Source organism: Zalophus californianus, chromosome 15, assembly GCF_009762305.2.
Source record: "Zalophus californianus isolate mZalCal1 chromosome 15, mZalCal1.pri.v2, whole genome shotgun sequence".
Taxonomy (NCBI): domain Eukaryota; kingdom Metazoa; phylum Chordata; class Mammalia; order Carnivora; family Otariidae; genus Zalophus; species Zalophus californianus.
The window spans coordinates 46,914,793-46,938,585 of record NC_045609.1 but is presented as its reverse complement, the minus strand read 5'-3'; the positions used below and the strand labels follow the sequence as shown (position 1 = coordinate 46,938,585).

At 50.0% G+C, this 23,793-nt stretch overlaps 1 protein-coding gene across 7 annotated transcripts in view; it reads left to right on the top strand.

Moving 5' to 3' along the window:
- Positions 1 to 23,793, top strand: part of ARHGAP22 (Rho GTPase activating protein 22) — a 172,338-nt gene that overhangs the window by 127,189 nt on the left and 21,356 nt on the right. For 4 of the 7 annotated variants that reach the window (XM_027594570.2, XM_027594586.2, XM_027594574.2 and 1 more), the window contains one exon: positions 16,135 to 16,311. The exons of 1 other annotated variant lie outside the window; for it this stretch is intronic. In XM_027594570.2, the coding sequence (XP_027450371.2) occupies positions 16,135 to 16,311 (177 nt within the window). Of the gene's footprint in view, positions 1 to 3,841; positions 4,825 to 16,134; positions 16,312 to 23,793 lie in introns of those variants that run through there. 2 more of the 7 variants (XM_027594579.2, XM_027594630.2) reach the window with 2 other exon arrangements.

Genomic DNA, 23,793 nt, shown 5'->3' with positions numbered 1-23,793 from the left:
CCTGCACCTCTCCCTGGGGTAACTTCCCAAATGCACCAGCACACGAGCTCTTGTCTCGGGCTTTGGTTTTGAAGAGCCCAGGCTGAGTGGAGTTAGTGGGGGGGACATACTCGGTAGTAATACAAAGTAGCAAAGGTTCCAGTTTCCCGCAGTTAATAACAGCTCCCATCAGCCCACAGTGCTTTGCTCACTCATTTAACGGATGTGCTGATGCACTCACCGGAGCAAAAAGTTCTATCAGGTGTAGGAGAGGTATTGGATGCAGCTCATACCCAAAGAATCCTAGAAGTGAGCCCAGGAGGGTAGGAACCCTGGGGCTGGAAGGGGACCCGGCTGGGTGTGGTCGGAGGAGGGGTCCTAGGTGCACGCCAAGCTTCCACCACTTACTAGATCCCAGGGCTTGGGAGCCTTGGCCACTGGTGAGGGCTTCTCCTGCACACTCTTGTTGGGAGGGGTACAAGCCTGTGCCGGCATTGGCAGCCTGAGGCCCAGCAGGAGCAGGGAATCTTCCTCCTCCCAGCCCCACACGCAGACCTTGGAGAGCTCGAATCCGAGGGTTTGTAAGGAAGGTGGCACCGAGTAGGCTTTTCATAAATGTTAATTCCCTTGTCCATCCCTAGAATAATGAATTAAACCATTATTCCCTCCAGGTGACTCAGCATAAATTGCATTCTTTTTCGTTCTAAGTGTCAGGCCCACCCCTCTTCCCTTACAACTCCCCACCCTTGAGCCATGCAGAACCTGCCCTTCCTCTGGCAATTAGCATACTGCATTTGAATACGGTGCTATTTTTCACTTGTTTGTTTTTTCTCCCCACAAAGGTTATTTTTAAAGGGGGGGCAGGGGGACCTGGCCTTACCATCAGCGGTTTCTTCCAGTCCTGGCCATGCAGCCTTCCCACAAACTACAGTCTCAGCCCCCACCCCCCCAGACCTCTGGAATCCTGCCTAAGTTTTCGATGGTGGTGGTTTTGCATGTGTGTCTGATAATGGTCCAGGCCAGTCCTCCCCACTGGGCTGCATTCTCCAAGGTTTTGTCACTGCCGTGTCCCCAGCACATGGCACCGTGCTTGGCACGTGGTAGACTTGTAATACCTGTTTGTGGAAGAATGGCATAAGGAACACTGAGAGTGGGCGAGGGGGAACAGTTAAGGAAGGTGAAGGAGAAGTGGGGCTCTTTGAGCTGGGTCTTGATGAATGATGTAGGAGTTTACCAAATGTAAAGTGGAAAGGTGTCCCAAGAAGAAGGGAACAGCATGTGCGAAGACAGCGAGGCATGAAGTGCATGGCATATCCCGGGAACAGGAAGGGGGGCAGAGTGCTTGGAGTGGCCATCCTGAAAAGGAACACTCAGCTGATCACAGAGGAGCCCAGGTGGGAAGCAGCCAGCTGGGACACCTGAAGGCAGAGGAGGAAGGCCGTGATGTGGAATTCTTACCAGGGAAGGGAGAGATGTGACTTGCATTTCAGAGGGGACCCTCTGGCCAGGCATTCCCCAGACAGCCCTACATTCTTGCTTCACTTCTGCAATTGTCCCTTGTGAGAAAAATCACAGTCCCATTCCCCCACGGGTGCTGCCTGGGGCAAGGTCAGTATGGATTCCCTAAAAGCCCCACATCCCCAGAACCACAAAAGATTTCCCAGGGAGATGCAGGGTTTGAGAAATGAAACTCTGGTGTGGGATGGGCTGGCAAGAGGGGAAGTTGGAGCTCAAACCATTTGAAGAATGTCTGGGGCATTTTCCTAAGTTAAAAGTACTCAAGGGGCCCCTGGCTGGCTCAGTCGGTGGAGCATGCGGCTCTTGATTTTTGGGGTTGTGGGTTCAAACCCCACATCAGGTATAGAGATTACTGAAAGATAAAATCTTAAAAAAAAAAAAAAAAGTACTCAAAGCACCAGGCAGATCTAACTTCTCCAGGACCACACACAGGAACTACCACCTCCCTTAACAATAAAAAGAAATAATCTTTATTCAAGAAAGTAATCTGTGCCCATAAGACACACACACACACACACACACACACACACTTACACACTTCAAAGAGTCCTTAGGGAGAAGTAAGCCTCTCTGTTCCCGAGCCCCCTGCCTCCCCTCCTGAAGCAAGCCCGGGCCCCTGCGCCCAGTCCTGCACTCCTTGCAGAAATGGGCTCACACCACCCCGCCCCTATGTACATGTGACTCTTGCAAATGGCAGCTTACTGGTCACACTGTTTTGTGCTTTCTCCTTAATAATGTGTCATCCCCTACCACATATCCTGCCACCTTTTTTTTGGGGGGGGGGATACATAATTTATTTACTCAGTACATTATTTATGTAACTTGATGGACTGTTAAGTTGTCCCCAGTTTATTCTTGCTGCCTCCTTATGCACATGAGCGAATTTATCCACAGAGTAAATTCCCTGGAGGGAAGAGATTGCTGGCCATTTAAAATTCTGATATTGTCAAACTATTCCCTAAAGAGATACAAAAATCTGCTCCTACCAACATAGTGCACCCCCTCCCACCCCTCGGTGAGCTGGTTCAACCCCCACCCCCCAGTGACTCCCAGCTGCCTGTAGGCCCATTAGGCCATTCCCTGCTGAATGCACAGCCTACAGCCCACCCCCTCATTGCCCCCATGGCCCACAGGTGATGGGAGGCTTCTTTCACTGTCACTTTATATGAATTCTGTTGTCATTTAAAAAAGTTAAAAAAATAAATTCTATTGTCATTTAGGTTTTTCTTGTTTTTTTTTTTTTTAAGATTTTAATTAATTTATTTATTTGACAGAGAGCACAAGTAGGCAGAGCGGCAGGGAGAGGGAGAAGCAGGCGCTCCGCGGAGCAGGGAGCCCGATGCAGGGCTCGATCCCAGAACCCTGAGATCATGACCTGAGCCGAAGGCAGAGCCCAACCGACTGAGCATATCACTGCGTTTTTCACCTGACAGTATCTAGCAGAGAACATTCCAAATCTGGGCATTAAGCACATCCTCACAGTTTTTAATACCCACAGAGCATCACATTTGATGACTGTCTGTCCATCTCATCTCCTTTTGTCATTTGTCTTTTCACTTTCTTTTCTTTGCCCTGCCACTTTTGTGGAGTAAAATTTTCTTTTGTGGTCTCTGGTGGTTTGTGTCATATGTCGAAAGGCCTTCCCCGGTTTGGAGATCATAGGGAATTCCTCCCACTGTTGATCCTTGTGCTTCCGTGGTTTCATTTTTCATCTTTAAAAATTTGGTTCAAGGTGAATTTTTATTTTGTTGTAAGGTGAGATATAAGGATCCAACTCGGTCATTTTTCTCCAGGTGGCTGTCCCTTTGTCTCTCTTCCATTTATTAAATAATGTCTTGTCCTTGCACACTTGAAATAACTCTTATTTCCAAACTCCAGTGCGTATTTGAATCTATCTCTGCTCATGTACCTAGGGACCTGGCTGGTTTCACTTACCCTAGCTGGATACTTGACTCCGTTTTAATAAATTGGTCTCACTTCACTTTTTTTCTTCCCAAAATGCATTTGCTGTTTTTGTTACGAACTTTAGAATCAACTTGTTTAATTTAAAAAGAAATGCTACGAGTACTTTCTTGTGTTCAATGTATAGATGAAATCCGGGTGAATCAGTATCCTATAATGTGGGTTTTCCTATTTACATGATGGTGTTTCTGTTTCTTCTAATTTATAAATAGCTTGTGGTCTCTGTATATTAATTCTCCGTCTGGCCACCTTACTACGATCTCTTACTGCTTGCAGTCGCTTTCAGGTCATTGACTTTGGTTTTCCACATATATAAATAACAATAGCAGTAATAATAACACTTGTTTGATGTTCTTTCTCCAATCTAATTGCACTGCCGAAGACGTCCAGGAAAATGGGAAGCAGCAGTGACGGTGGTGGGCCGACTCCTGTCGTCTCTGGCCTTGACAGCAGTGCTGCTGGTGTCTCCCCATGAACACAGCACTGGTTCTACATCCATGTTGAAGAAGGGGCCGTCTGTTTTTATTTCATGTAAAATTTCCATCAAAATGGATGTTAAACGTTGTGAAGTGCCTTCTAAGGTTTTTCCTTGGAAAAACAGATTCAAGAAAGCCCTGAAGGGACCGCGGGGACCTGAGCCTTTCCTCCAGTCACTGGGACACCTCCTGATGTTCTGCCCTCCACCCCTCCCAGCCCCCTGGGCCTGTGGCAGGCACGGGCCGCCCTGGTGATGGAGCAGAGGGGGAGGCGGAGTGTTTAGGACCCCGCCCCCCCCCAGCTTTCAACATCCTCTTTCCTGGGTCCCTCTGCCTTCCCTCATCTCCTTTTTCTCTCACATTTATGACAATGAAAAGGCTTTCTAGAAATGCAGAGGTGCGGTGTTAGTCTCTTCTCATCCCCCCCCCCCCCGCTGAGGGCTGCTGCCAAGGAGGGCACACAAGATACAAGCCCGTCTCTTTGGAACCTAATCTCAGAGGTGACATCCGTCACCTTTTGCCATTTCTATTCATTGAAAGAAAGTTACTAGGTTCAGCCCACATTCCTGATGCCAGGAAGCAGGGCTCACTGGGGGCTCTCTCAGATGCTGCCCACCACAGAGATGGAACCAGGAGGACAGATCCTCAGCCCGCAGGAGTGGAGTGTGAGTGGCCAACACTTTAGGAGACCAGCTGGCGTGCAGTTTCGCCTTGCTGCCCAGGGTCGCTGTAAGCCGCCCTCAGTTAGTCACGTGACCTCAGACAACTTACTCCGGCTCTGTTTTCTCATCTGCAAAGTGACTCGTCACTGTACTGTCTTAGAGGGTCATCGTGAGGCTAAAATACTGAGCTACGATGTGCAGTTTGTAGAAACTATGCCCAGAATATTGTGAAGACCCAATAAAAGTTGGATGTTGTCCTAAGCGAGATTGCCTGTCACTTCCACAGAGCTCTCCATGTGTCCCCACGGTGACCACTGCCATTCCTTGAGTTCCCACCCTTTTCCAGACACTGGACCAGTCCCTGGGGATACCAGCCGGACCAAGGGTTGCATGCACCGCTCCCATGAAACTTGTCTCCTCTCACAAAGACACAGTTAACAAGTAGAGAAATAAGCTAATTTCCCAGTGTGATAAGCTCTACAGAGAAAAGAGTACAAGAGTCATTGGGCAGGAGGGACAGTTATTTGACAGGGGTTCTCCCCTGGGGAAGGGGAGAGTTTCTGTAGTGACATCTGAGCTGGGATGTGAAGGCACAAGGAAGCTGGCCCCACAGGGACCTGGGAAAACAACCTTCTGAGCACCTGTAAGTGCAGACGTTCTAGTTGGAAGAGAGTGCGTCTGAGGAAGAGAGAGTCCAAATGGCTGAGGGCAGTAAGGGTGGGCAAGTGGGGGGACACGTGGTCAGGGAACCTGGAACCCCAGGGTCACAGGAGAGTTGGGTTTTATGCCAAGAACAGTAGGCCCTCCGAATAATTTTAAGCAGATATGCTTTGTTCTTAATTGGTTGCTTTTCTTTGTTGAAGGGAGGGAGGGATGAATGGGTGGATGGGTGGATGGATGGACAGATGGATGAATGGGTGGGTGGATGGATGAATGGGTGGGGTGGATGGATGGATCGTTGGGTGGGTGGACAGACAGATGGACAAATGGGGGGGAGAGATGGGCACATGAACAGGTGACATCAACACCAGTATGGCCTCTTACCAGAGTTTCACACCCGCTGCCTGCCCCAGCCCTTTAGGAAATAACTTCAGAGCTTTCTGTGGTCCAGGTTCTGACACGGTGTCCTGGAAGGAATGAGTGATACAGGAGATACAGCCAGGCTGGGCAAGGGGGCTGTCTCCGGCTCTCTTTGTCTCAAGGATGGTGGAGACACCATAGGGATGGCAGCTGATTTCATGGAAAGAGTCCCAGACAGCTAAGTTCGAGTCCTTACTGTGCCAGGCGGGTGGCCCTGGGCTGCTGAAAGTTCCCAGGTCCCGGGTTTCCCTGTCTCAGGCAGGGATGGTGGTGGCTTACAAAGCCTGTGCAGGTGGCATGCCCAGCTCATGGCTTCCTTGTCTTCCCACTGGAACGATCCGGTTAGTTACTGGCCTCCTTTTGCCCATGATAAAATGAAAACTGAGAGATTCTGTGGCCAGTAAGCGCTTATATTTCTCAGGCTTCTTCCATGTGTTCATTGAGTCCCCACCAACCCACTGAGGTGGGCTCTGAGTCTCCAGTTGGCCAGGACCCTGAGGCACAGAGTTGGTGGGGCTGGGGGTCCAGCCCTGTGCTCTGGGGCCCTGGCGAGCTAGGGGACTGGAGAGACACAGCAGCAGGCAGCAGACGGGCCGAGGCCCTTGCTGAGCTCTGGGTGGGGGAATGCAGGGGAGGGAGCGCGCAAGGTGGCGGGCGCAGGACACCTGCGCTGGGATTTCCGCGGCTTGAAACCCTGCGGCCCCCGCAGCAGCGGGAGGGCCCCGCGGGGATCCGGCTGGCTCTGGCCTCCTCCTCGCCCCGCCCCAGACAGTCCCGGCTCTGGGGGGCTGAAGAGTGCAGAAGTTCCCCAAAGGAGACAAAAAGGGCCTGGCCGGGTGCCCGCGGCAGAGTGCGGGAGCCACCGCCCGCCAGCGCGCCCCGCCTCCGTCGCCCGGCGGGCTGTGCCCAGCGGTTGCTTCTGCGGCCACAACCCCGTCCCCCTCCACTGCCACACCATGCCCTTCTGCCCCGCCAGGCATCTGAGGAGGAGCAGGCTTCAGCCCAGGGGTAAGTGGGCAGCCGGGGTCAAGGGCAGGCTGTGGGGACACGAGGCCAGGGGTGATTAACCCTTGAAGGGCCAGCGGTGTCGGGTGACTCCAAGCAGGTCAAAAGAAATGAGCAGAGACAGAGGACAGGAACCCAAGGGGCGGCTTGGACCCAGGTTGGGGTCAGCCTGGTGTGGGTTGGCAGGGATGGGCAGGGAGGCAGCCGCTGGAGACTGCAGACAGGGCAGGCTGGCTCCTAGGCATTGATCCAAGCTGGCACTGTTCCCCACGCCCACACACACAGCCTCAGCAAGTCTGAGGGTGGAGGTTCTCCCCCGCCCCTCCAGCCCCAGCTTTGAGGCTGTCCCGTAGCCACCAGCCCATATGGCTACTGAGCACTTGAAATGCGGCTAGTCTGGGTGGGCTGCTGGTGCAAAATACACACTAGATTCTGAAGACCGCGTATAAAAAACACATTAAAATTAGCGATTACAGATTGAAATGAATGGTACTGTTTTAGATGTGTGGGGATAAATATATCATTCAAAATAATTTCACCTGTCTCTTTATACTTTTTAAATGTAGCTACGAAAACATTTAAAAACGTACATGTAGCTTGCATGATATTTCCATTGGCCCACAGTGCCTCAGACAGCTGTATTCCCACACTTGGCCTTCACCCCTGGGAATCCATCAGTGGGGCTTCCCTGGGGCTCACCACTCCCCTGGGCTCCCAGTAGAAAGACGGAGGGCCCAGTGGCTGGTCATCTATTGCAGTTACTGTCACCTTTAAATAGTGACTTCTTTTATTTTTTTTTAAACAATTTTCTGTAACTCCTGGCCTAATACAGATAGTGTTTGATTAATTACATCGGAATGACAATTTTTTCACCTGAATGTCCTAGAATGAGTCCTTTGCACTACAGTAGTTTAAAAAATGCTTTCATAAATATCATTTACTCTTTTTTTTCTTTTTATTATAAAAAATTTTTATACGGAAAAGTTGAGAGAGAGTGGTTCCTGTCCTGGAACCCCTACCAGGATCCACTGCATTTTGGAGTCACCCTCTCTCCACCAAAGCCCCTTGCATGGGTGGAAAGAAAGGCTCATGCACAAAGGGAGTTTCTTAAACTGAGGAGCTCAGAGAGGAAGAAAGGCCCAGCTGGAAACAAGAAAAGCTGGATTGGGGTCCTGGCTGGGTCACCTGGGAGCCAGTCCCTTGAACAGAGTGGGGGCAGAGTCAGGAACCAGTCTGCCTAGGGTCCTAGTTCACTGATTTTACAGCTTGGACATGCTTCTAAACATCTCTGGGCCTCAGTTTCCTTTCCTGTAAGATTGGGATAATGGCACCACTTCCTTTGTGAGTGTTCAGACGTGATGCTCATCGATTCTTTGACATCACACCTACCTTAGAGCGAGTGCTTTTTGTGTGCCCATCACCTTGGTTCTGCTGCCACTGCAATTAACCTTCCATTCATCACAGACTCTCTGCATGCCCTCCCCGGGCCAGGCATTGCTTGGTGTGCTGGAGTTGCTGCTAAGATGGACGGAGTGGGGTGGCCCAAAAATAAACAGTATAAATAAGCATATCACGTAAACACATAAACTATATGTGTCCTGGATTGTGCTAAGTGCTGTGGAGAAATCAAGGCCGGGAAGAGGCATGGGTTGCAGTGGATGATGACATTTAAATAGGGTGATCAGGACAGATGCCCCAAGAAGGCAACATTTGAGGACAGACCTGAAGGGGGCAAGGTTGTGTCTGGGAGAACAGCTTCTGGGGCAACAGCAAGGGCAGGGGCAGAGACCTTCAGGCAAGAGCATGCCTGGTGGTTTGAGTAATGGGAGTAATGGCTGAGAGCTGAGGAGAGAGCAGCCATGAAAGCCATGAAGTCAGAGGAGTAGCGGGAGGGTTGGGAGGCTGGGGTGGGGTGGGGGTGGGAGGGAGCCGCCTGGCAGATCATTGTAAGGACTCTGCTTCGAGGGCCACTTTTTGCTTTGAGCAGAGGCGTGTGAGCTGGTGTGGGTCTTACTGGGCCACTGTGGCCACCATATTGAGAACAGACCGTAGGGGCAAGCCAGGGCCTAGAGACCACACCAGTGACCCAGATGTGAAAAGACGGTGGCCAGGACGAGGTGGAACAGTGAATAGTGGTCAGATTTTGAATATCTTTTGACAGAGGAACCAGGGAACTTACTGATAGGAATGGATGTGAAATGTGAGAGAACAGAGCTGAGGGTGTATCTGGTTTCCACTTGAGTAGCTAGAAGAGGGAGTTGCCCTGACCAGAGAAGGGGAGGGTGGGGCAGATCCAGAGTGGCTTTCGTACTAGGTAAGTGGGAGGTTCCTGAGACATCCCGGTGGAGCTGTGGGGCAGGCAGTGGATACTGGGTCTGGAGGGCAGGGGACAGTGAACTCGGAAGTCATCAGCATAGGGATGGCATGGTCATCACAGAAAGTCTTGAGACTGCACAGAGGACAGTGTGGGTCAGTGTGGGGACAAGGAAGGGGGGGAAGGCCAGGTGACCCTAACCTTCTGCCGGAGGTACCTGATTGCCTGGCCCTGAGGTAGGAACACGAGAGGAGGCTGGCGGGATAGAGAAGGTCGTGATGATTTTCAGACCAGCCGTACTCTGCCTGTGGGACGTCACACAACTGTTGAATTGTAAAAGACTAAATTTAGACTCAGAGGAAGCATACATTTGGTTGCTCTATATCTGATTCTTAACTGGGGGAAGTTCTGCCCCCCAAGGGACCCTTGGCAATATATGGAGACTTTTTTGGTGGCCAGCCTGGGAGAGAGGGACAGGCCGCTATGGGCATCTGGTGGGAAGAGGCTGGGGATGCCGCTAAACACCCTTCTCTGCACAAGACCACCGGTCGTCACCCCAGGGAAAAAGTATCAGTAGTGCTGAGGTGGGAAAAGTCTGCTCTCTGTTGTAGTTAACTGAATGTGATAATAAAGGCGAGCATTTAAAGAGTGCTTGTCAGAGGCCAGGTGCTGAGCTAGGGGAGTAACTCCTTTCATTCTCCTGAAAAGGTAGCAGCCAACCTCCATTTTCTTCACCATCCAGGTTGTGGGGTGTGACTGACACTTGGGGACATGAAGTCACCGCGCTCCCCCTGCTGGAGTCGAGGGTGGGCCCCAGGTTGGGCTCAGCCCCGTTCAAGGAGGCCTCAGAGGCCTGCACCTGTGTCAGGATGGGCTGAAAACAGTGGCCACACAGACTGGTTTAGAAAAGGACAGGGGAAAACCAAAAACAGTAGCAAGAGATCCTCCGCTTTCATGATGTACTTCTTCCTGAAATAATTGGCTGTTATGATTTTTTTCTTTAACTAAAGCTAAGACACCTCTTTCCTAAGCAGCAGAGGCAAAAGTCCACATAAATAATTGAATGCTGTAGAAAACCCCAGAGTTTGCCTTAATGACCTATTTTATCTTCCATGCATTGCCCTCCACTGCCAGAGGAGGTTCTATATTATAAATAGAGAATGAGTGTGTAGTTGAACAAACCTAGGTTTGAATCCTGGCCCTTCCACTTGTTTGCTTGTGAGCTAAATGTGTAACTTCTCAGAGCTTCAGTTTATTCATCTGTAAAATGGGTTCAGTAACACTCCTTCCTATGGTGTTCATGAAGACTAAGTGTGGCTGTGTTTTGAGCATCTTGCACGGTGTTTTACATATAGTAGGTCTTTAAAAAGTGGTAGCAGGTCTTTCACTTTTGGATAAGATGGAGCAACAGGGACCAATTTGCTCTCTCACCTAAACCGCCCCCCCCAAAAAAGGACAAGTCATATGAAACATTTAAGATTCTAAACATTACTCAGTGAAAGGCTGTGATCCCCAAAAGATGGGATGCAAACAAGGTGAGCCCTACACATGCCCCAGCTTACTGCCTTGAGAAAGTTCCAGGCTGTGATGCAGAAAGGGGAAATCCAGGTGGAGCCCATTAGACTCCATGCATTAAGGACACAGAGCCTAGAGACGGAGAGACCAAAGCATCTAGAGTTTTCAGGATGGAATACCCAGGGGAAGGAGCTGTGTGCATGTGAGGAAATGACCTGAGCCTGAGGAAAGAACCACTGGAGAGGATTCCAGGCAGCAGTGTGCCCTCTCACACAGGGCAGGGAATAGTGCCTGACCCCACCTGCCCTCCTGGAAAGCCTCATGATTCATGGGGCATTGCATAGAAAACACAAAGGGTTTTCCCTTTGCAGTGGGGAATAATTAGCTCTCTCCTGAGTGTTCTGGACCCACCTAAGAAGCCTTAGAAGCGAAGTCTGTAAGGATCAAACCCTTTCCAAGTAACCTAACTTCATCCCAGAACAGGACTCAAGAATCTTTAGAGGAATACACAGATGTTCAGCACCCAACCATTTAAGAATCACAGTGTCTGGCACCTAATAAAAAATATCAGGCCTGCACAGCAGCAAGAAAATAGGACCCACAATGTGGAGAAAAATCAATCAACCGACACCAACCTAGAGATGACACTATTAGAATTAGCAGACAGAGACATTAAAACAGATTTTATAACTGTATTCCATAGGTTCAAAAAGTAAAGTAGAGACATGAAAACTATTTTTAAAAAGACCCACATCAATCTTCTGGAGATCAAACCTAAAACGTATGAGATAAAAATATACTAGATAGAATTAATGGCAGGTTAGACAGAGAAGATGATAAAAAGATTGATAAATTGAAGATAGCAATCAAAATTGTCTAGTTCTCTGTTGCTGCTGTAACAAATTACGACAAACTCTTGGCTTGAACAACACAATGTATTATCTTCTTGCTCTGTAGGTCAGAAGTTGGACACAGGTCTCCCTGGGCTTAAATCATGGTGTCGGTAGGGCTGAGTTCCTTTTGGAAGGTTCTAGTGGAGAATCCATTGTCCTGATTTTTCCAGCTTCCAGAGGCTGCCAGTCTCTCTCAGCTGCTGGCCCCCTTCCTCCATCTTTGAGGCTAAAAATGGCCATTGAGCCCTCACGTCGCATCACTGTCACCTGTACGTGGTCAGATTTCTCTCTGACTCTCCTTCCTCTACTTTTAAAGACCCTTGTGGTTACAGTGGGCCCATCCGTATAATCCAGGGGGATCTTCCTACCTTAAGGCCCAACTGATGAGCAACCTTAATTCCATCTGCAACCTTGATTCTTCTTTGCCCTGTAGCCTAATGCAGTCACAGGTCCCAGGGCCTAGGAAGTCGGTGTCTTTGGGGACTATTGTACTACCTACCACACTATCCAAAAATAAAACACAGAGAAAAGAGAATTTAACAAGAATAAACAGAGTATCAGTGAGCTCTAGGGTAACTTCCAGTTGCTAATATACATGTACTTGGAATCTCAAAATGGGGAGAGGGGACGGAAGAGTATATTTGAAGCCATAATGGCCCCACATTTCCAAATTTTATGAAAACTATAAATCCAGAAATCTGAGAAGCTCGATGAGTCCTAAGTACTAGAAACATGAAGAAAACTATACTGAGGCACATCATAATCAAATTGCTCAGAAGCTGAAAAAGATGAAAGACACATTACATGCAGAGGAACCAAAATGCGGTGGAGCCGGGGAGGCAGCCAATTTCTCATCAGAAACAGTGCTCAGAGAACGCTTACCAGGCCAGACCATATTCTGGGGCAAAACCAAGTCTTAAAGGGATTTAAATCATACAACATGTGTTATCTGACCACAATGGAATTAAATTAGGAATCAATAACAGAAAGATTTCTGGAAAATTCCCCCAATTTGGAGACTAACACATTTCCAAATAACTCATAGGTCAAAGAAGAAATCCAAAGGGAAGTTATTTGGAGTTGAAAATATTTTGAGCTGACTTAAATGAACACAACACAACATACCAAAATCTGGGGGCGGGGTGCCTGGAAGCAGTACTTGGTGTAGCACTAATCACTATAAGCAACTAGAGAAAGAAGACCCAATGAAACCTAAAGTAGACGGATGAAAAGAAGTCACAAAGATCAGAGATGCAATCAATGAGCTAGAATACACATTTGCAGACTACAGCCTCTGGCTGGCTCCCTCTTTTTGGAAATAAAGTTTTACACAAACACAACTGTGCCCTTTTGTTTACATATTGTCTGTGGCTGCTTTTTAGCTACAACAGCAGAGTGGGTGGTTATGGCAGAGACCGTATGACCTGACAACCTAAAATATTTACTATTTAGCCCTTTAAAAAAAAAAGTTTGCTAACCAGAAACACAATAAACAAAATCTGTAAAACAGAAAGCTAGGTTTTTGAGATCAAAAAAATTGGTAAGCCCCTAACAATACTGATTGATCAGAGGGAAAAAAGAAGACACAAATGATCAACGTCAGAAATGAGAGAGGTGACATTACTACAGATTCTCCAAATGTTAAAAGGATCCTAAGGGTATATTATGGACAACTTTCCGCCAGTACATTTGACAACTGAGATGAAAGAAATTCCTTGAAAAACACACACTACCAAAGCTCACTCAAGAAAAAATACATGTATGTATTAAAGAAATGGGATTTGTTATTAAAGACCTTCCCACAAAGGAAACTCCACGTCGAGGTGGCTTCACCATTGCATTCCACCAAATATTTAAAGTATGAAATAATAGCAACTGTACACAAACTCTTCCAAAAAAATGAAAAGGTAGGAATAGTTACCAGCTTATTCTGTGAGGCCAGTGTGACCCCAGTACCCAAACCAGACAAAGGCCTTCTAGGAAAAGAAAACCACAGACCAAAATCCCTCATGAATACAGATGAAAAATTCTCCAGCCTGAGAAAGGGCATCTACAAAAATTCTACAGCAGATCTACTTACTGATGAAAAGCTTGGTGCCTTTCCCATCAGATCAAGAATAAGAGAGGATGTCTGCTCTCACCACTTATGTTCAGCATTATGTTTGAGGCTCTAGTCAGTGCAATTAGATAAGAAAAAGAAATAAAAAGCACCCAGATTGGAAAGGAAGAAATAAAACTGTCTGTGGAGGTGGCCACCATCACCCGTGTGGGTGCACTGGGAGGTCAACGGAGAAAGGACAGTCTGTTCCTCAAATGGTGCTGGAAAAAGTGGACATCCATATGCAAAAGAATGAAGTTCAATCCATGCCTTGCACCAAATACAAAAATTAACTCATACACCTAAATGTAAATCCTCAAGCCACGAAACTTCTAGCAGAAAACTTATGACCTTGGGTTAAGTGAAGATTTCTTAGATACAACACCAGAAGCACATTCCATAAAAGAAAAAAAAAATGGATACATTGGGCTTCACTAAAATTAAAAACTTCTGCTCTTGTAAATATACTCTTTTTTTTAAAGATTTTATTATTTGACAGAGATAGAGACAGCGAGAGAGGGAACACAAGCAGGGGGAGTGGGAGAGGGAGAAGCAGGCTTCCTGCTGAGCAGGGAGCCCAATGCGGGGCTTGATCCCAGGCCCCTGGGATCACGACCTTAGCCCAAGGCAGATGCTTAACAACTGAGCCACCCAGGCGCCCTTGCTCTTGTAAATACACTCTTAAGAGAACGAAAAGAAAAGGCACAGACAGGGAGAAGTATTTGCAGAGTATAGATCTGATAAAGAACTTGTATCCGGAATATGTAAAGAACTCTCAAAACTCAATAAGGAAAAAATGAACAATTTCAAAAATGAACAAATGATTTCAACAGATATTTCACTGAAGAAGATACACGGATGGCAGTGAAGTACCTAAAAAAGATGTCCAAGATCATTAGTCATCTGGGAGCTGCAAATTTAAACCCGATGCTCTACCTCTGCTCACGCATCAGAATGGCTAGAGTGAGAGGACTGACCACACCCGGTGCTGGCGAGTGGAGCCCTGGAGCTCTCGTACTCTGCTGGCCAGAACGTAATGGTGCCCTCACTTGGGAAATCACTTGTGGCCGTTTCTTAAAAAGTTGAGCGTGGGTATATAAAAATATGCATAAATAAACATTCACAAAAAGTTAAACGTGCAGGCTCAGAGCCTCAGGAGGGCAGGACTCTAGGCAGGGGCACAGCTGGGCAGGAGAGCACCTGCCGACCTCTGGGCAGGATGGATCCAAGTTTGGTGGGAACTTGAATGAAGCTTATGCGACACGAGTGGCTCTCTTAGGGAAAAAGAATTTAAAACGTGAAGTCAAGACTAGGTACAAAAGTGCGTACTTAGGACAAGCAAGTAACTACAACAAATTCTTGGAGTCCTAGATCCCTTTCTTCTGAGTCATCTTGAGACACTGGTTCAGAGAAGCTTCTATAGAGAAGCTTCCTGGTGGCACCTGGCTTCCCCCCAGCCCCCACCTCAGTGGCAGCGCCCACACCCCGTGAATGACCACGGCAGCCCACCAAACCATGGGGGCCACCTCTCCGGCTTCGGGCTCTGCTGTCTCTCCCCTGGCTCCTCTCCGCTCTGCCTCCACAGCCCTGCTGCCCAGCGGGGACAAGGCTTGGGTGTGCAGAAGGCATCCTGGGGTCCCAGCAAGCTTATCTCCTTGCTTGCCACCCTCCTGAGCTTTGGGCCGCACGGGCCTCCCCAGACTGCTGGCCTTGCTCGGTGCCCCCTCAGCGAGGACGCACCCCACCTGTGCTCTATCTCTCAGAGCACTCTCCTCTGCTTCCTGGTCCTTCGGGGCTTTGCTGTGACCACTATCAGACTGACCCCTGCAGGCTGTCTTGTCTGTGAGGGGTGACAGGATTGTGGGGTGGGTGAGAGCAGGGATAGGTGGAGAATTCTGGAGCGTTCTGCTTCATGCTGGTTTAACAGCAAGGCTCTGTAACGTTACTACTTCTGGAGAACCGGGTCTCATCTTCAGGCTGTGATGTCAGAGCCTAAATTAAAAGCACATAGTGATGTTTCACTGTAATCAGGAGGTGGAAAGCGGATTTAAAACACAATACGGGGTGCCTGGGTGGCTCAGATGGTTGGGCGTCTGCCTTCGGCTTAAGTCATGATCCCAGGGTCCTGGAATCGAGTCCCGCATCGGGCTCCCTGCTCCTTGGGAGCCTGCTTCTCCCTCCGCCTCTCTCTCTCTCTCTCTCTCTGTCTCTCATGAATAAATAAATAAAATCTTAAAAAAAAAAAAAAAAAACACAATACGTAGTGAGGCTACTCCGGGTTCTGTGCTTCTCCCAGGTTGCCTCAGATCTGAGTGCTTTTTCCCTAATAGTGGGGGCTGGGGGTGCTCTAATGATTTCCATTTTGATGTGGAAATGTAACAAAGACCAAGGTATTACACTGCAACCTGGAAGGGCCCCAAAGACAGACAGTGGGAAGTGTGAAAGGGGTGGGGGCAGGGGGCAGGGGGCTGCCAAAACAGAACCAGAAGCCTGGCCGTTGCGGAGAGGTTTGGGAGAGGCGGCCTCCTCCCACAGCAGGGAAGAAGAGGCTCACTGGCCTTGGGGTGGAGAGTGCTGTCGCGGTCGCTGTCGCACGGGTCCTTGCAGTAAGCCTGTGTCTCCTGTCTTGCAGGTGGTGCTGGGGAGCGGGAGAAGGTGCCGGCCACCCCCGAGGCGCTCCTGCTCATGGCCAGCTCCCAGCGTGACATGGAAGACTGGGTGCAGGCCATCCGCCGGGTCATCTGGGCCCCACTTGGCGGAGGTACTGCCCGTAGATCGCATGCTCACCCTCTAGAACCCTTGCCTTCAGGTAATCATGGCCCTCCTCCCTGCACTGAGCCCGCAAGACCCCTCTCGCCCAGGGCTCACTGGCTGAGTCCTGAGTGGCCTACAGGAGGCAGGCTGTGCTGGACTCGTCTGCTGCCAGCCCCCAAGAGTCACACCTCCTGTGCGCCAGGGGGGTGGCGGCGGGGGACATCAGGGCAATTTTCCAAAACATGCCCTCCTCTAGTGAGACTCCGGTGGCGGGCGCATGCCTGCCTCGCTGCATCCAGAGCCCTGCTGGACAGTAGACGTCCGTGAGGTGGTGTGCACTAGGCGCGGTGTCCCTCCCCCTGCCGTGCCTCGCTGTAGCCACATGGGGCCCCTGTGCTACGCACACAGCCTGCTCCCGGGTCCCATCTCACAGCAGTAGCCGCCATTTACTCCCTCCGCCTTGACTAGGAGGACTGATTGGGTGCCTGAAACGTACCCGCTCTATTCCAGGCACTAGGAGTTCAGTGATAAACAAAATAGGGGATTCCTCCACCCTCCCCTCATCCTTCGTTGGCGGGAGACAGATAATAAGCAGTAAAGGTGTCACATGATGTCGAGTAGAGAGAAACGTAATGAAGTAAAGCTCAGTAGGATGATAGGGGATGCTGTGTTAGATGCTGTAGCCCAGCCAGCTCAATGAAGTGGCCAAGGGAGCCAGGGGAATGCTGGGTGAGGAGCATTCAGGCAGAGGAATCAGCGAGTGCAAAGGCCCTGAGGTGGGAATGAGTGATGTGAACACGGAATCTTGGGAAAGCCAGCGGGTCTCAGGGAGTGAGGATGGGAGAGTGGAGGACGTGAAGCAGGAGAGGTCACCGAGGCCTTGGGGACGTGGTGGGGATCTCAGATTTTGTTCTAAATTGATGGGGCACCAAGGAGGGCTCTGAGCAGGAGAGAGACACAACCTGGCTCAGATTTATAAAGGGCCCTCTGGCCGCCACGTGAGCAGTGGAGCATCGAGAGACAAGAGTGGGCGCAGGAGGCTGAGACAGCCCTCAGACACGGGTGAGGGGGGCCAGGGCTGGCATGGGAGTGGAGGAGACGGTGAAGCGAGCCCGGCCGCAGGGTTCTGAAGGTGGAGCTGCCGGGCTTTGCTGAGGGACGTGGGGTGCGAGAGAAAGGAAGGATGGCCCCTGGCTGTGCAGTTGCTGTCTCTGTAGGTTGGTGGCCCTCTGCAGTCATCAAGAAAGAGCTTGTAGGAGGGGTCGTCCTGCGGGCCGGGCTGGGGCCACCAACTCCCTGCTGAGTGTGGAGACCAGGGGCTGCTGGCCTGTGACCGGGCGAGCCGTGAATGTCCCCTCTCCCCCGCACAGTGTCTGAGTGGTGGACGGTCAGGCGGTGGCAGAAGCTCGCCTGTGGGGGCCTGGAGCCCATCTCCAGACCCCGGGTGCCCTAGAGGCTGAGCCCTTTCCTCACGCCTCACCTCGCCATCTCTCTCGCTTTTGCCATTGCCGGCCGCGGCCTGCCGGACCACCCTTCTGAGAGCCATGAATCCTCATGGAGGAGAGCCGATAGAATTTCCAAAGTCAGGTGTTCTCCTGCGTGTCATAAATGGCCTCACCCTGTTAGCCATGGCCTCCCTGCCCCTGATGATCGCAGCAACTTTGACCCCAGACCCAAGCCCACCCAGGGATTTCTGCAGCCTTCACAGACTTCCTTCAGTGCAGGCTGGTTGAAACTGAACCCATGGAACGAAGTAGAGCCCAAAGACAGGCCCTCATGCAGCTGGACTTTGATGATGACAGGTGCCACCTTTGAACACCGGGGGAAGGAGAACATCATCGTGACCTTGGGGTAGAGAGAGATTTTTTGCAGGAGTTCCAAAAGTCATTAATCTTGTAGGAAAAGGCTGATAAATTGTCCTCCACAGGATGAAGAGCATCTGTTCTTAAAAGGCAGATTAGGAAAATGAAAAGACAAGCTCACACGGTGAGCTTTGCGAACTCCCGCAAAGACAGACAAGCCAGTAGAAGCTCGGGCAGGAGACTTGAACAGGCACTTCACCAAAACAGAAATCCTCGTGACCAGTGAACCCAGGCAGCGTGCTCCACCCACTGGTGCTCAGGGAGGTGCGTGGGAAAGCACTACACCCGCCAGAAAGCCTAAACAAAAAAGGCGGTGGTACCAAGTGGTGACGCGGACAGAGAGCTCCAGGCACCTGTGCGACTCGCTAGGGAAACCTGCAGGATCTGCGACGGTCGATGCTAAGCACGCGGAGGCCCCAGCAGCTCCACAGCTCCGCATGTCCTGGGTGGAAATCTGGGCGCACGAGGCGCCTGGCGGGTGCAGTCTGTTAGGGGTCTGACTCTTGATTTTGGCTCAGGTCGCAATCTCAGGGTTGTGAGATCGAGCCCCACATCCAGCTCTGCACTTAGTGTGGAGTCTGCCTGAGATTCCCTCTCTCCCTCTGCTCCTCTCCCTGCTCGTGCTCTCTCAAAAAGCAAACAAACAAACAAACAAACAAAACAGTGCTCGTGACTTGTACAGGTCACGCGTTCCCAGCAGCCTTACCCATGCCAGCCGGACACTAACCCGGTGTTTGGGAACAATGCACTGAGTAACTACAGATGATTCGTTCTCGCAGCAGAAACCCACCAGCAATGAGAAAGAATTAACTACGGCTCCACCTGGCAACACGCATGAATCCTAAACACGTACGGTGGGACTCGGGAGGCCCAGTAGCATGCTCTAGGTATAATTACGTTTCTATAAAGCTGAAAAATAGGGCAGCAGGAAACTGTATTATTTGGGGATAGATAATGAGGCAGCAGAAAGAAAGAAAGGCAGAGAAATGAATGCCATAAAAGCCAGGATCGTGGTCCTAGTTGCACCGGCGTTCACTTTACGATAATGTGTAATCTGCACACATACGCCTGAAATACATTTCTGGATATACACGTAATTCAATATATAAAATATAAACAAAAATAAAGAGAAACTAAAGGCCCATGAGGCTACGTAATTTGCCCAAGACTACCCAGCCCGTCAGGGAGCAAAGCTGAGAAACGAAGGTGGGTGCTCTGACCCCAGACGCCGTCGTGCTTTGACTTGGACCGCGCAGGGCTCTGGCACAGCCCGTCTGCACGGGGAGCCGGCTTCCGGCCACACGTCTGCGTCTCTCTCTGTCTTTCTCTCGCCCCCTCCCTCCCGGCCTCCTCCTCTGTGCTTGAGCACAACTGGGACCCTTCTCAGAGTCCCACGTAGAACACAGATGAGTCCCTCCCAATGCCCCCCAGCATTTATCAAATTTCTCGGGCTGTGTGCTGAAGAACGTGGAAGAATTAAGACAGGAACCATCATCAAAGGCGCTTATCTCCTTTCTACCCGCAGCGTAGAGGAAACGCAGAAATCCCGGGAGTTAGCGATGCCAGACGTGTCTGGGCAAGCCGCGGGCACTCGCAGGTGGGCGCAGTCAGCCTCTGCAGCTCTCTTGGCAAAGCGGTTATTAGCCTGGGTTCCCCTGGAAAGGAGGCTTAGAGGATCAGTCCTTTCACTGTTCCTCACGGAGCCCGGGAGCCCTTTCAGGCATGTTTGTTGTGGCAGAGAACGGGCCACCTCTGACAGGCGGGAGTGGGCAGCCTGCCTGCTGCAGTCAGGGGAGAGCCCAGCCGTCCCCACAGAGAAAGCGGGGGGCAGATGCACGGGGTCAGCGGAGCCTGTTACCGTGGATGGCCTGCCCAGAGGTGGCCCTGACCGTGGTACCTCTTGTCTGGGCATTCATTCATTCATTCATTGCGCCAGTCATTCATTCATTCACTTGGGAATGTGTTCTAGGGGCTGGGGGTATAGCAGTGAGCAGGACAGACAAGGTCCATGCCCTCCCTCGTGAAGCCCCCATTCTAGAAGGGAAACCAGGAAACAAGTGAGATAAGGAAGCCCATTGCAGGTTAGACGACGATGAGCTCAGTGGAGAAAGACAAGGTGGGGGAGAGCAAGCAAGAATGATGGGGGTCGGAGTTTCAGGACCTTTGAGGAAAGGGCATGAAACGGTGAATTACACGCGTATCTGGGCAGAGAGTTTCGGGGGCAGAGATGGCAGTGTCCGTGCTGGAAGAACAGCAAGGAAGCTGGTGTGCCTGGAGCAGAGTCTGCGAAGAGGGCGAGAGCAGGAAACAGGTCAGAGAGGCGGGGGGTGTAAATCAGCAGGGCCTTGTCATCATGGTGACCCTGGCTTTTCCTGAGTACCTTGGTGCCATGAGTGGGTTTTGAACAAAGAATGGCAGAGCCTGACTCGGGTTCTGACAGGATCCCTTTGGCCACGTGCTGAGAAGAGATCAAGGACAGAAGCAGGGCGATCGGGTGAGAGCTCATTATTCAATAATGCCGGTGAGAAATGGTGGCAGCTTGGTCCTGGGTGGTATTGGTGATGAGATGTAATTGAATTCTTGATATATTTTAAGGGAAAGGCAGTAGTATTGCCCTGCTGGAATGGAAGAAAGGTATAAGAGAATGGGAAAAGTCAAGGGTAATCCCAAGATGTTTGGGTCCAGGCCATTAACTGAGATGAGAAAGACCACAGGAAGTGCAGTGTTTGGAATGAAGATTGAGAGATCATACTGGGGCTTAGTCTGAGAGACCTGTTAGAGACTAAGTTTAAATGTCCAGCAGGCAGTTAAACATTTAAGTCTAGAGAATTAGAGGACTGGGTTGGAGAGAGAATTTGGGGGCTTTTGACACATAGATGGGGTTTGAAGCCATGAGGCTGGGTGAGACACCATGGAACAAGTGTAGGGACAGCAGAGGACCAGGGCTGAGCCCTGAGCTGCTCCCAGGTGAGAAGTCAGGGGCAGAGGAGGAGCCAGCAGAGGGGGCTCAGAAGTAAGGGAGAGGAGCCAGGAGTGAGTTGGGGATCCAGAGCCAAATGAAGAGAATGTCTCGGGAAGAAGGAGCCGTGACAACGTGTACTGTGGACAGATCAACGAGAAGAGAATGGACGTTGAGCACAGTTCCCGCTGCCTTGGGCACCTGTGGTTCTGCCGGAGTGCTGGCAATAAAGCCTGAGAATAGTGGGTTCGTGAGACAGGATAAGAAGGGAACTGGAGTGTGAGAATAACCAACTGTTTCAAGAAGTTTGCTGTAAAGGGAAAGGGAAATGGGACAGTAGCTGGAGGGGAAGTCAGGTAAAGAGAGGGTTGTTTTGTTGTTGTTGTTGTTTGAGTTGGGAGATAAAACAGCAATATGAAAGATTGATGGTACAGCAGAGGGAGAGAAGAATGGCTGGAGCACCAATAGCTCTTGTGGATCTAGGTGCAAAAATCCTCAACAAAATGCTTACAAACTGAATCCAGCAATATATGAAAGGATCATATACCATGACCAAATGAGATTTGTCCCAGGAATGCAAGGGTGGTTTAACACCTGAAAATCAACAATTGTAATACATCAATAGAAGAAAAGACAAAAACCACATAATCATCTCATAGACTCAGAAAAAGCATTTAATAAAGTCCGGCACCCTCTCATAATAAAAACATACAAGAGCCTAGGGATAGGAATAGAAAGGAACTTCCTCAACTTGATAAAGGGTATCTACGAAAAACTCACAGACAACATCATACTTATGGAGGAAGACTAGATCCTTCTGCTCTGAGATCGGGAAGAAGACATGGATTCTCACTTTTCTCACTTCTATTCAGCACTGTACTGGAGGTTCTGGCCAAGCAATTAGACGAGAAAATGACGTAAAATACATCCAGATCAGAAAGGAAGAAAGAAGTAAATGTATCTCTTATTTGCAGATAACATGATCTCATGTACAGAAAATCTTAAGAAATCCACTAGAAAACAATTAAAAGTCATAAAATATTCAGCAAGACTGCAAGATATAAGGTCAGTACACACAAATCAATTGTATTTCTGTTCAGGAGCAGTGAGCAAACTGAAAATGAAATTAAGACATCTTCATTTACAATAGCATCCCAAAGAAAAGAATACTAGGTGGGCGCCTGGGTGGCTCAATCGGTTAAGCGACTGCCTTCGGCTCAGGTCATGATCTCGGAGTCCTGGGATCAAGTCCCATATCAGGCTCCCTGCTCAGCAGGGAGTCTACCTCTCCCTCTGCCCTTCACGCTGCTTGTGCTCTCTCTCTCTCTTGCTCTCTCTTAAATAAATAAATAAATAAAAATCTTGAAAAAAAAGAGAATACTAAGGAATTAATGTAACAAAAGAAGTATAAAACTTAACTACTCTGAAAGTGACAAAACATTTTTGAAAGAAACCGACACAAATCTAAATAAATGGAAAGGCCTCCCACGTTCATGGATCAGAAGACTTGATCTTGTGTAGAGGATAACACTTTCCTGTGGATCTCTGGACTTCTGTGCCCAGCTCTGGGAACAGGGGCAGCACCTCCTAGCCAGCTCGCTGTGAGAGGGGAGAGGAGGGGCCCATAGAGTAGCTAGGGCTCCCTGACATTGATGGGTGCTTGCATGGGTATCTGGAGAGGACTGCAAGCCCTCGGGGTGGGTCTGATGTGCACAGGAAGGTGCTTGGCGACACCAGTTGCACTCATGGGTGAGGGGAGGCAGAGTGAGCACAGATTTCAGCATTGGGCTGTGTTCTCATGTGATCTGGCACTGCCCTTGGCTTGCTGTGTGACCCTGGGTATGCCAGTTACCCTCTCTGTCTTTTTCTGCAAAATGGGAATAAGTGTCTTCTTTGCAGGATTGTCATGGGAATTAAGAGAGATCGATGCCAAGTGCTCAGCACTCTTTTTTTTAATAACTGGATTTTTAAAAAAGATTTTATTTATTTATTTCAGAGAGAGAGAGAGAGAGAACAAGCAGGGGGAGCGGCAGGCAGAGGGAGAAGCAGGTTCCCCACTGAGCAGGGAGCCCGATGCGGGGCTTGATCCCAGGACTCGGATCATGACCTGAGCTGAAGGCAGATGCTTAACGGACTGAGCCACCCAGGTGCCCTCAATACTAGGTAGCCCTGACTCATTCAGCAAACACAGCACACCTGCCCTCTGCAGGCAGGGAACGTGCCAGGGCAAAAGAGAGATCAGACCACTCCCCAGATGGCCACTAACCAGGAAAGTTAAATCACAAGACACAGAGCAGTGGTTCCCAAGTGTTCGCTAGCATCAGAGTCGCCCAGAGGAAGGCCTGTGAAAGTAGACTGCTGGCCCCGCCCGCAGGCTTCCAGCTCACTTGATGCCCTAGAATTTGTATTTCAAACAAGTTCGCAGGTGCTGCTAATGCTGCTGGTCTGGGGCCCACATTCTGTGAACCTGTGAGTGCAAACAGCAGGTTTAAATACAGTGGTGAGGGCAGGACATTCAGTGTTGGGAGGTGAGAAAGCGAGCAGGGAGGTCTGGTGGAGGCGCACCAGACCGAGGCAAGAGCCTGGGCTGCAGCAGAGCACGTCCGATGTGATCTTGAACCAGTGTGGAGGCAGGTGGGCCTGAGGGGCGAGGGACAGGGCAGATAGGAAGGAGCCTGCGCCCAGGCCTCCTGAGCCCCTGCACGGACTTAGGCTC